We start from the raw sequence: 12,521 nt of genomic DNA, 5'->3' as shown, positions 1-12,521 counted from the left end.
TTACTGTCTCTGTTTCCTCATTATTGAACCTGCCATACTTATATGTTCATCCTCTGTCCTGCTCTAGGAACAAACAGCACGGAAAGCCTATCGAGTACTTTATAACTGGACAGTACTGTTGTGAGCTTTGGTATAGCCACTTGCATTCGTCAACTGGCAGCTGGAGAACTAGGGATATCCTTTTGAATCCCTTTCGTCAAGTCATGTTCATTCTCATTGTTTAATGCATTGAGAGTAAAAGTCTTAATTCAAGTTCCCTTCAGCATCAAGTCAACGATTTTTTTCGTCATAAAGCGTAAAATAATGTAAGAAAATCTGCAAAACTTATCTGTTTTTGTAAATTATCAATTCCCTTCACATGCTCAGGCTCCATTCCGAATCCACAAAGGGTCCGATTGCAACGTAAATATGTCCACGTGGTCCGCAATGAAAAAGAAATCACATCCGGTATGGAATGTGTGCATTTCTATGAGAAAGTTTTCGGATAGCATTTGCGCGCATTGGCTAACTGCGGTCTTTAACAGCTGCAGCCAGATGTCTTTATACATATAGGTCCAGGTTCTGGTGGTTACTGCACAAACACTTCCTAAGTGGTTATCTCGCACAGGTCGGAGTGGTTGGCGCGGTGAACTAAATTTTAAAGTGGGCCTTATTAACTAAGCTGAGGAGATCTAGGTGCTCAATTCCCTCTTTAAAAGCTTTGACATTGGGAGCAGAGCGAATGTTGGGTGGTAGCAGGTTCCATTCCCTTGTAGTTCTTGGGTAGAGTGAATATTGATAACACAGTTTGTTGAAATTTGGCGTGACAATGATGTGAGGACCGAAGTGTCACATTCCCCGGTTTGCCCCTCCCCAGGAAATATGACCCTCGGTAGTCTTGTTCACTGTCACACAAAATAAATTGTCAATTCACTCGAGTTCTTATTACGGATATTCACATTTTTATTTACAGTCACGCCAGTAGATATTTACAAGAAAGAAAATAAACTTAGTTTGCTCACTGATATGGTTTACCCGGGGTTTTGTCTAACCGACTTTTTTGATTACAAAGTATACGCACAGCCACGGATGAATCCCCAATAAATATTAACACTTTTTCTTTCATTTACAATTACAATTTACATACACCTTTGCCTATATAGTTTTGTTTACCTTACTAACATGACTAACTAAACTCACCGTCAGCTGCGGCGACTGTTTGCAGGCGGTCTGCCGTCAGCTATAGCAGCTGCAGTAGTGCGGCTTCCCTGAACGAACCCGGCGCCTCTTGGTCACTGTTCTAGCCAGGAGAGGGTAGGTCCAACTTGAAGGCCTTGGGGTTGTATTGGCTGTCAACCTCGGCCGTCCGACCTCGCCTGAAAACCGACTCTCTGTACGTGAAAGTAATTAATTAGCATAATAAAAATGTACATAGTACATCGGCATTCGCCGTAACTTTGGCAAAGTATAAACAAAATCGTGTTAGTGCGTTAGGCGAAACGAAAGAAAACAAATTCTCCGAAAATTGCTCGCCGTCGCACTTTCTCGAAGTTAATCGTATTGTAAGTTGTTGAAGAGATCCCATACGGCTCCACAATACTCCAGGTTGGGTGTTACTAATGACTTGTATGCGTTCTCTTCGACGGATTTACTGCATGAGTGAAGATTTCTTTTAAGAAGGCTGAGAGTTCTATTAGCTTTACCATCAGTCACTTGATTTGTGTTGCCCAGCTTAAATCCTTGCTTATTTCGACACCAAGGTATGGGTGATGGTCGATTGCCACTAGTGTTTGACTGCCCATGAGAAGACAAGCTGTCTTCTGGTGATTTAATCTCCCTGTAGATTATTGGATCGTCTGCGAAGAGGTGAACTCTAGATGAAACTTCATTTGGCATGTCGTTTATGTACAGTAAAAAGAGTAAGGGCCCATCACAGTCCCTTGAGGTGCACTGACCTGAAATCACTGGTGTTTCTGCAGATGTTTTCTCCCTCTAGTAAAACTTGCTGGTGTCTTGTTGTTAAAAAGATCTCAATCCACTTCAGAAGGCTGTTGTTGATTCCTACATGGCTGAGCTTGTACAGAAGACGTTTACGGGGGACGGTATCAAACGCATTACTAAAATACTAATAGCTATCCTGAATCCTCCAATTTTAATACGATTTTGCACACCCCTTAAGGAGGTAGGGTTAAGTCTAGTAATATCATGTCCATCTGGCTTTTATTATCAAGTGTCCTTGTAAGATAGATCATTGATACTGAGCCCAGCAAGTTGGGAATCGCATGATCGACCCTGACGAAATCCATGCTGGTGGTTTGTGACTGAGTACTTGGTGGACATCAAGATGGTCCATGATACGTCGATGAATTATATGTTCGAGAAGCTTGTATGGTATCGAAGTAAGTGAAACTGGGTGATAATTAATTGGGTTCGTTCGATCTGCCTTCTTGTAAATAGGGACGATGTTGGCATTCAACCAGTCTACAGACTTGTGAAAAATCTTTTGGAAGACTGGAGCTATACTTGCTGAGCAGCTCTTCAGAATTCTGGCTGGTACCTGGTCAGGCCCGGATGCTTTCTTTGATTGGATTTCCTCCAGCAATTTTTTCACACCATTTGTTGTTATGTTGAGGGTTGCAATTTTTGGAGTTAGATTTGAGTTGAGTGATGGGAACTGATTCAGCAAGGTTTTCTTTGGTAAAGACCGAGCAGAACAGTGGTTTAACGCTTCGGCTTTGGGTCGGCTGGTAGAGACACTCACGCCCCATCGATATAAAGGTTGAGATTCCAAAACTTCATGATAAGTTACCCAGAATGTCATTCCCACTTCCTTCACAAGATTCTGTGAAGATGCATCAGCCCTTCCCAGGGCGCGGTGGGTATAGCTCCGTTTGTAACGAGCGAACATTTAGGCCCGCTGGTCTAATTCTGGTGCCATTAGAGGGCGCACTATTCACCGTCCATTTTCAATCACTAGCGGCGTATTGGGCTAAGACTACGTACGTACACATACACGTACATGACGTAGCGTACGCAGTGCATGCAGTAGGCCTACAGTGCTGAGTTTGGAACATTTGGGAAGGAAAGTCTTCCGCACCACAGGATTTCCTCAGTAAGCATAGATGCAGTAAGTGACGAACAGTTGCGTTTTGTTGATGATTAAATAAAAAACAACCAATAGTTTATACTGGACGCAGTGGCGTAGCCACGGGGCCGGGGGCGTGGGGGGGGGGGGGGGGGGGGGCGGGGGGGCGACAGCTTCGTTGTTTAGCGCCCTCTACGATACTTTGTTGATACGCACGCAGGTATATAATTATTTTTGTTTCCCCACGTTTTGGTGACCAGTGCGACAGCTCAGTCGATAGAGGGTAGGATTTGCACCGCGAGCAGCGAGGTTGCGGGTTCGCATCTCAGTTTTGCACTCAAATTTTGTTCCTTTTCTAACCTGAGGCTTTGGAGGATTTTTTTTAAAAGGGAAATAAAGTCCGAATTTCATAATGTTCAAATTCACTTTTTTCCTTCTAATTTATATTTTCTTCTCATGTTTTTATAAAAGTTGCAGTACTACCGTAACGATAGAAATGGGAAATGCGTTACGGCTGCCGTAACAATAGCCACAGCGCCCCATGAAACCTTGTCGCCCCCCCCCCGTCACCCCCCACTGAGATTTTGAGTTTCTAAAAAAATTATCATTGATCTACATGACACCCCCCCATGAAATGTTCCAGCCCCCCCCCCCCCCCCCCCCCACTGAAAAATTCCTGGCTACGCCACTGACTGGACGTCACTGTTTAATTACTAGCGTAGCCGAATCGGCTGTGAGACTGCTAGTTGCAGTGCACTGCATTCATGGCTTGGGAGTTTATAATGACTATGAGCCAGACTGTTCTACTTCTAAGTTCTAGGCCAGCTCCTAGTCCGAGTAACTTGGACCCAACTTATCGCCTTTTTAACATTCGGACATGGTCTGGCGATAGACCATGTCGGACTGTTAAAAAGGCGATAAGTTGGGTCCAAGTTACTCGGACTAGCCAGCTCCCAGGAGTGAGAGTCTGGTGACACTGTGGAGAAATGTGTAGAAATCATAGAGCTATATTAAAGGGGCACTAGGTCCTGAAATCCCCGAAAATTTCATGTTTTGTATTGCTTACTTATCCTATATCAAACATATCGTGCTCGTAAACAGCGGTGACCAATCATCAATGCACAAAATGTGGTTTCTTCGACATCCGCAAATGGTGAACACTTTACGGATGAAATCACAACTAGCACCCAAACAGCTCGACTTTTTGGGGTTGCAAAAGTGGACCCTGAAATTTGTTCTTGCACGCATAATACAGGAATAACACAAAAAAGCCCAGTTTAAATTTTAAAGGATAGTTGTGTGGATGTTTGTATCCTACTTTTAAATGTTCTTTCCGATAAACATCATTTCGTTCAAAGCACGTTTTGTAGCCCAATTGGGCTGTTCCAGGACGTAGTGTCCCTTTAATATAGCTTTATGGTAGAAATAGAGATCTGTATACCAGACATGCTATTGCCAGATGTTTCTTTTGGCACAGTTGATGCAGTGCTGAAGGGTTGTTCGACTGGTTGTTTCAGGTGCCAGTCTATTTTCTCGTCATGCTTGTATTGCATTGCATGTTTTCAATACCTTAAGTTTAGGAACTCCCATATTATTATACATTAGGCCAAAAAAATAATAGTTCTACTTCCGGTTACCCTACCTACCTTATTTTGAATGTCCCTACCCTAATTTTTTGGGGGGGAAAATGAGGAAAACTTTTTTTAAATGAGTAAGCAGATGGCTGCTCTACATGTCGATCAAGTCCTTACCAATGCCAGTTTAATGAAAGTTTTAAGTTGTAACAATCACTGATGATAGTTGTTTTGTACAAGTCACACGTACACATGACTTGCTGAATATGATCGAGCATTCAAGCAGCTTTGTGAGCCCACTGGGTAGCTGCTGTACCTTGGCCGCATATGCACAGCCACCTGTTGAAGAGTAAAACACCTGAACATTGGCATTCCCTGGCCATCTAGTTTGGATGTAGCTTGGGAAACCCCAGCTCCAGTGCTCATCGGGAATTCTATTGTCAAATTTCCAATGAGCATTGGAGCTGGGGTCTCCCTAGCTAGCTTGGATGTAGCCCCAAGATGTGGCTCAAATACTTGACTTCCTCCATATTAATTTCCTAAAGTAAAAAGCCGTGTTAACCCAACTTTGTACCGTCTATTTATCCTGCAACTTTCAGAGGAAATTTGAAGAGAGCTTAATTAAAAAGCCTACTTTTTCCCATTCTCAGTTTATTTCTTTTGAACTTTTCATTTTAAAATTAATGAGCTTTTGCTGAAGAAAACTTTAAGACGCATCCCCTGTGGGTATAGTCATTGAATTATTTCTTTATAAAATTGAATTATTTGTGGTCCAGTATTTGACTCAAGGGCAGGTTCCTTTTCAGAGGGTTGCAGATGCCCAAAATAGCACAAAAGTAGGTTTTCTTTCTTTTTTTTATTTATTGTTATTACTTTGTATGTTATATTTATAACTATACAAAGTAATAATAATAATATAAAAAAAATCCATTTTGAAGAGCATCGGGGATGCATCTTGAAGAAAGAATCATCATTAATTAATGCATAATGGATTTTAACTCCTTGAAGCACTTATTATGTGGTGATTTCACAGGATTGAAAGGACGAGATGTCAATAGTATTTTCATCAGCGATTCTTCTAGCTACTTTCCTGCTTACACAAGCACTGCGAGTTACCACACGCAGCATCCTTCCACAATCCATTTATCAATATGTGGCCGAGTTTCTATGTACATTTCAACTCACAAGCTGCGTTTATGAGAATGGTGTTGTGTTGGGCAGCTATGGTACCTGGGTCTATGCCTTTGGGATATTCTGCCTTGGATTGGGATACAGTCTAACCTTTGATGCTTATGGCAACCCGGCGGCTATGTTGGAGCAGATTCTGAAAAAGAAAATCAGCGTTCCTAACGGTGTCCTGAAAATGGCTGCAGAGGTTGCTGGAGGGTTGCTTGCCTACAGATACATGTTGTTTGTATGGCACATGTTAGCACCCAGTTCAGCACATGTCAACCATGCAGAGATGGTCAGGACGTCATGTGTCTCAGCTCTTCAAGTTGATTTATTGACGGGAGTTTTGGTAGAGGCTTTAGCCATGTTTGTGTCCCGTAGTGTTGCAGGCATGGGGCTAGGGGGCCCTAAATATTACACAATGGTGAATGCTTTCACTACTGCAGTTGTGGTGGTATCAGGTGAGATATGTTTTGCAGGTTTTGTTTAGTATTTTGTTCTATGATCGTGTCCGATCTGCTAACGTTGCAAAATCTATACAAATACCAGTATACATGTACCAATAGGCCTTTAGTTCGATTTTGAAATTATGGTTACACTTTTGGTCATCAATGTAACTGGGACAGCCTGATGACTGCTGGAAAGCTACCTATATCATCACAAAATATGTAGTGAGCAAACTCGTATGAGTCTTAATGCTGTCATGGACAAAACTTTGAAAAAACAGTCATTTTTTGGCAGGCATAATGTGTGCTACAAAGGTATTTAGACACTGGCCTAAATATACAATGTGTTGTCGATGAAAAAGTGTTTAATGAAATGAGGTGCAGGTGATGTCAATTGTGAGCCTCCATGATACATAAGTGTAGGGCCTATGCTTGTGTGCCACAAGTTCTGACATTAACTGAATGATGCTGTACAATCCAATGAAATCACATTGTTTTCACTGCTTTCTCTGGAAGGAATAACAAAAGATTAATATTTGAAGTTCTGTTGCGGATGGAATTTGAAAACAAAATGCACGTATACCATTTTAAATTCCACTATTCCCAATTTGATGGGTAAATCATTATAAGCTTTACAGCATGAATTTTATTTCTGACACTGTTAGATTCATCACTTTGATCCACGTCAGTTGTGTAGCTCATATGTTCTCAGTGATGGTCTGATCCGCTTGATTGTTTGAATTTTCTCAAGATAAAAAGTGGGCCATTTGAACTTTCAAACATGCAGATTTTAAGTCTGGTCAAATTGATTGGCTGTGGACACTGCTGAGGTTGGGCAGCATTATTGTGGTCTTGCAATTAAATTATTTACCTTGTTAATTCCCTTTTTTGCATATTCCCAAATGTAGGTCTTGATTGGACTGGAATGATGTTCAACCCTGCCCTGGCTACTGCTCTGACTTACAATTGCAAAGGTCACCACCTTTATGAGCACATTGTAGTCTATTGGATAGGCCCTTTTATCGGCACTATTCTTAGTATCTTAGTCTTCAATTACATCATGGAGGAATACGAACAAGGGCAGAAATCTTTGGCTGTACATGCTCAAGACAAGAATGGCTTATCAAACAAGGAGAAAACAAATTGATACATGAATGGTAACGTTAAGTCACACTGATACTCGTTTCACTGATGGTAACTGTCAGTTCGATGTACATGTAGACATGTACATGTAACTCATAACTTCCCATAAGCATACATGAAATAGGCATGCATGAAATATGTCCTTAAATATTATAACACCTCACCCACAGATTCTGTGTCTTGATTGGCCGAGAGCGAGTCACATGTTACTTTCTAATTTTGCTATCTTTCTGTGCACTGCCAAAAGTACTATGCGCATAGCAACCAAAGTACTATACCATTAGCAACCAGAGTACTATTTCCACGGCGCGGTATTTGTGTGCAAATGGATGCTGGTGTGCGCGTTGCGCGTAGCGCGTATTGTTCTAAAGAGAGCGCGCCGCAGACTTGGGTTCAAACATATCGTGAAGGGGTAGATTCGAAGAGAGAAATACATTGTCCACCAATTTTGTATTGAAATTGAAGTTTATTTCAACTGTGTTCAGATTTAAATAATTTAAGATATTAAAACCAAGCAAAATATGTGGGTGAAGTGTTATAAAACAAATATTGAATGCTTTATCTCATGATGAAGTAAAACTAGCCTCCCTCGGTGATCCATGGACCATTCTATTTTCCCTCGGCTTCGCACCGGGAAAATAGAATGTCCATGGATCACCTCGGGAGGCTAGTTTTACTACACCACTCGAAGCATTCAATATTTGTATAATATTAAATCCCATTCATAAATACCTCATACAGTTTATCCATTCCTATTGGTCGACAGCCGGTCATGTGGCCGGTCTAAACAGATGATAAAGACATGGCTGGCTGGTCTTATAACACTCTTCCAGTGACTCATGAAATTTTGACTCGCATGAAATCCGGTGCCTTTTAGTGTTTCATTTGTTGAACGTTCACATTCCTCATGTAGGCATGTGCAATACTACCAGTGAATCAGTATTTAATAGTCCGAAATTACACACAAACCAGCCCAGCTACGTTTTTGCCCGACATCACGCCAATCTCCTTATAAGGTAAGGATTTGTAGAGGGACATTCCATATTTTAAGAAACACCCCTCTGACTATAGTCAGAGGGCAGTCTCATAAAACATGAAGTAAAACTGTCAACAAAACGGTTGGCAACGTCTTGTTTTTGACTTGTTTTGATTTGTGGGCCGAAAAGATTTTTTTTTTTGACCAAAAAGGTATTTATGAATGGGAATAAATATGTGCTTGGTCGGTAATAAACACTCTTTTTAAGACCAGTTGGAGTCTGGAACGCTGATAATTACCCATCCAGACTCCAGCTGGTCTTAAACAGCGTGTTTAATACCTCCCAAACACACATTTATTCCCTTATTCATAAATACCTCAGACAGTTTAGCCATTCCTATTGGTCGAGAGCCCGTCACGTGGCCGGTATTAAACGGATGATAAAGACATGGCTAGCTGGTCTTAAACACTTTTCCAGTGTCACAATAAAATGTGGACTCCTAAAAATCCAGTGCCTCTTATCGTTTCATTGGTTGAACGTTCACAATCCTCACGTAGGCATGCGCAACACTACTAGGGAGTCAGAATTTTGAAGTTCTAAATTCAAAACGCAACGCGCCAGGTGCGTTCTGCGCGACATCGCGTAGAACATGATACGCGCGCGTCAATCTCCATAAAAGGGTTGTTTTCATCTTACTCGCCAGCTGAACACTCCATTATTTTGCAGGAGGGATGTTTCAAAAAGCATAAAGTGAATTTGTTGAACAAAATCGGGATGTTTTGAACGAATTATATGATTTTTTTTTACCGAAAAGGTATTTATGAATGGGAATAAATATGTACTCCGTCGGTATTTATCACTCTGTTTAATACCACTTAGAGTCTGGGTGCTGATAATTACCCTCGCCTCCGGCTCGGGTAATTATCAGCACCCAGACTCTAAGTGGTATTAAACAGAGTGATAAAAACCTCCGGAGCACACATTTATTCCCTTAATAATAAACTGGTGCTAATCACCCAACTATTTCCTGTTCAGGAAGATACAATGTACTAGCTTTTTCAGCATTAAGTGTGTGTTGAGTTGCAGTTAGCAAATGAACAGAAATTTAAATAATGCTGTAACTGTCCTTAATCTCATATTTTTGATACTAAATGTTAGATGAAATTTAAGTGTCAGTGACTCCAACTACATGCAACTCGAGCAAGAATTTGACAATGCATTGAAATTGACCAGACTTGGCTGGAGAATGACTCCAGTCACATCATTTAGTGATCCAAAAAGACAAAAACCTCATTGCAATCACTTTGTAGGCTTTCATTGTGTCTCATAGACATATTTACAGTAGCCCATTACAACAAATTGTTGGAGGAAGCACACATATGATTCCCATGTCCACTATCGAAAGAGATTAAATTTTCTACAGGTTGTTATTTGCGTCAATTGTTACAAAATAATGATCGCCTATTATAGGAAAACGTGCCTACTCCTATTGGAGAAACTGAGAGGAGAAAGCAACATGTCACCTCTTTAATAATCATTTTATACTTGAGATTCATCAAGAATTAATTTTATGATTTAATCATAGTCAATCAGTGCCTCTGGTTTAAGTGTTAAATTGGTTTGAAGTTCAAATGTCTTGAATGAAGTTTAACTATGTACAGGTACATGTATAGTTTTATGTTGCTGTGAATTTATGCATAGCTTTATGAGGCCTTGCATCAAAATTGATCTCATTGGAATTTTTTATGCCAATTTGTGCCTGGAAATAATGGGAAGCAGCTGGAATGTTTTTCTCTCCTGATCCTTGTTCCATTTAGGCTGCACAATTGAAAAAATCAAGCAGAAAGCAGTGCATTTGACATTGGGGCTGTTCACTTTATGATCATCATAATGTGCAGATTCACTATCCTGTTGGCATTTCAATTTTTGTTAGCGATTTACAACTTCAAAATAGTGCTTAATTAGAATGTCGAATGTTACTGAAATATATTACAAATGTTCTTATACAAAATTTAAACATAATAATGGGCATAACATAATGAACATGAAACAGGCTAATGCTGCCTTGAAACTAGACTGCTGTTTTGGCTTGAATTTTAGCTTACTTTAGGTTGGAAGTTTTGGCCTGAATAAACATAACTTTACATTAGACATGTTAGAATACCTTAGAGTAACAACTTAACTTTTTTGTTTGATGAATTTTTTTTTAAGAAAGGAATCATATATTTTTTTTTAAAGAAAAGAGTTTTAAGTGAAAGAGATTTCATTTTGCCAAGTGGCAAGTTCCAAATTTTATCATATTAAGTCTTTCTGACAATTTTTCAGTTGCGGTCATCCTAATTATGAATTTATTAACAGGCATGCAACTGGGAATTTAGAAAAAACAAGGAAAACTCTAAACCACTAAAAGACTTTTTACAGTGTTTTTAAATTTGTAATGGCATTCAGGAGAAGTAAACACGAGGAAATCAGCGGATCCGAGGAGAAGTTGCATGCCTGATTAATAAAAAAGGTGCATTATTGGTGCCTTATGTTTACCAATCTTATGTGTGGATTCAACGACATTTAATGTAAGAAAAACATGCAAACATCTTAAACACCTTCAGCTGAAGTTGGGTTAGACCCCAGCATGTTGCTACATTGTTTTCTTAAAATGTATAGAATATCCCATGAGCTGAAACTTGAACAAGTTATGCACCCTTCTTAAGATTAAGAGCAACAAAAAAAAGTAATAATTCTATGTACCCTTGAAACTGCTATTGTAGACAGTTTTTTTTTAAATTTGGGTTCTTTTTTTTCATGCTTAGTTATGTATACATGGATATTTTGTTTCAAGTAGAACTTCCCGATAACGTCTTCCTTATTTTAACCGCACCTGTAAATTACATGTACTTTGCTAAAACCACCGTTTTAAATATTGTAAATTCAAGATTTTGCAGTTAAAATACGAATCAAGTAGAAAATTCTCAGAATTCCAGAAGGTGTTGTCATGCGCATGTTAACATGCGTTTCAGATTGACATTCCAAAGTCGTGCTGAACCAAATTATTCATCAGATTTGAAATAAGAACATAAATGTGAACAGTTTGATGTTTGAAACAATTAGGAGTGTCTACACTTACATAGACAAATCAAGTTTTGCAGCTGTCCAAAATGATGTTGGTGCATCTTAATTTCAGACAACACTCAATGGAAAATGAATGCTGAAAGCTTACCTTTCTGATACCCAAGTCTATTTGGGTTAACTACTCATACTTCTGAACTTGGCATGACCGAGGAACACCAGTCTAAAATGGTTATTACATGTTGGACAGTTTCAATTTCATTTCATTTCAAATGACTGTTCTATCTTACTGAATAATGTACTTAATTTTAAAGGGCCATACGATGGATTTTTTTTAATGTAAACCTTAAAATTGCACCTTTGTCTCCTTATTTTCAATTCTCGTTTTGCCATTTTCAAGGGTATTTGGTGACTTTTTGGGTTTTTATGCAAATTTGCATATTCATGAGCAAAAGTGTGATGTAATTTCAGGTAGAAACCTCAATGTTATACAATTTTTAGTTAGTTGCCAGAATTTTGGATGCTCTGCTGAGTGCTGTTGTAAATGTTTTCTTTTTTTGGCAATACATTGTCAGTTTGTTGCAGTAAGCCAAAGAGCAAACTTTTCTCACAAATGTTTTCAATGAGCACATTTTCGGGTTCACAATTTGAACAGAAAACCCCTAAACTGAACAGTGTCTTCCTGAAATCACATCACAAAAATAGACACCTCTGTTGTCCAAAAAAGCATAGAATTAAAAAAAAAATGTTTAAAGAGCACTTCTCATTAACCAAAAGGGAAGTCAAATAGTTTTTATACATTTAAGAGTACAGCACAAAGGAAAATGCATCGCATCTAAGAAAAATGCATGATGTTGTAGCAAAATCTTCTTAAAAGAAAACCAACATGATATCTTTCATAAAGCTGACATGCATTTGGTACTCTTTCCTTCATTCAAGACAATGCTTTCATTTTTGCAGAGTATGTCATTGATTCTAATCAATGCTTGAAATTCTAATTCTAAACTCATTGTTATATTTAAAAGGTTTTTGGACACAGATTTCAGCCATGGAGGTTTCCTAAATCATAGTAGATTACTGAAGG

The 12,521-nt window shown here is 39.3% G+C and overlaps 2 protein-coding genes across 3 annotated transcripts in view; one reads left to right on the top strand and one right to left on the bottom strand.

Moving 5' to 3' along the window:
- Positions 1-2,021, bottom strand: part of LOC119719210 (5'-AMP-activated protein kinase subunit gamma-1-like) — a 49,605-nt gene extending 47,584 nt beyond the window's left edge. Inside the window, exons 1-2 of the mRNA XM_038188578.1 lie at positions 1,935-2,021; positions 1,180-1,370 (exon numbers count right to left, since the gene is read on the bottom strand). The gene's annotated coding sequence lies outside the window, so the exon portion shown is untranslated. The remainder of the gene's footprint in view (positions 1-1,179; positions 1,371-1,934) is intronic.
- Positions 2,022-2,300: 279 nt separating this feature from the next.
- On the top strand, positions 2,301-7,622 carry LOC119719211 (aquaporin-12A-like). Of its 2 annotated transcripts, none has more exons than XM_038188582.1 (3): positions 2,301-2,378; positions 5,672-6,269; positions 7,163-7,622. In XM_038188582.1, the coding sequence occupies exons 2-3, from the start codon at positions 5,687-5,689 to the stop codon at positions 7,399-7,401; spliced, it is 822 nt and encodes a 273-aa protein (XP_038044510.1). In that variant the 5' UTR covers positions 2,301-2,378; positions 5,672-5,686; the 3' UTR covers positions 7,402-7,622. The 2 variants fall into 2 exon arrangements, with proteins under 2 accessions (XP_038044510.1, XP_038044509.1); XM_038188581.1 differs by lacking the exon at positions 2,301-2,378 and adding an exon at positions 2,508-3,106.
- The last annotated feature ends 4,899 nt before the right edge of the window (positions 7,623-12,521 follow it).

Source organism: Patiria miniata, unplaced genomic scaffold (genome assembly GCF_015706575.1).
Source record: "Patiria miniata isolate m_02_andy unplaced genomic scaffold, ASM1570657v1 HiC_scaffold_8, whole genome shotgun sequence".
NCBI classification, from domain to species: Eukaryota; Metazoa; Echinodermata; class Asteroidea; order Valvatida; family Asterinidae; genus Patiria; species Patiria miniata.
This window is presented reverse-complemented; position numbering and strand designations above follow the sequence as displayed.

What these genes read in the sequence shown, in the direction of transcription:
- LOC119719211 (XM_038188582.1), top strand. Translation starts at nt 5,687, where the DNA reads ATGTCAATAGTATTTTCATCAGCGATTCTTCTAGCTACTTTCCTGCTT. An exon ending in TGCAGTTGTGGTGGTATCAG is followed by an intron (nt 6,270 to 7,162) that starts GTGAGATATGTT and finishes TCCCAAATGTAG; the next exon opens with GTCTTGATTGGACTGGAATG.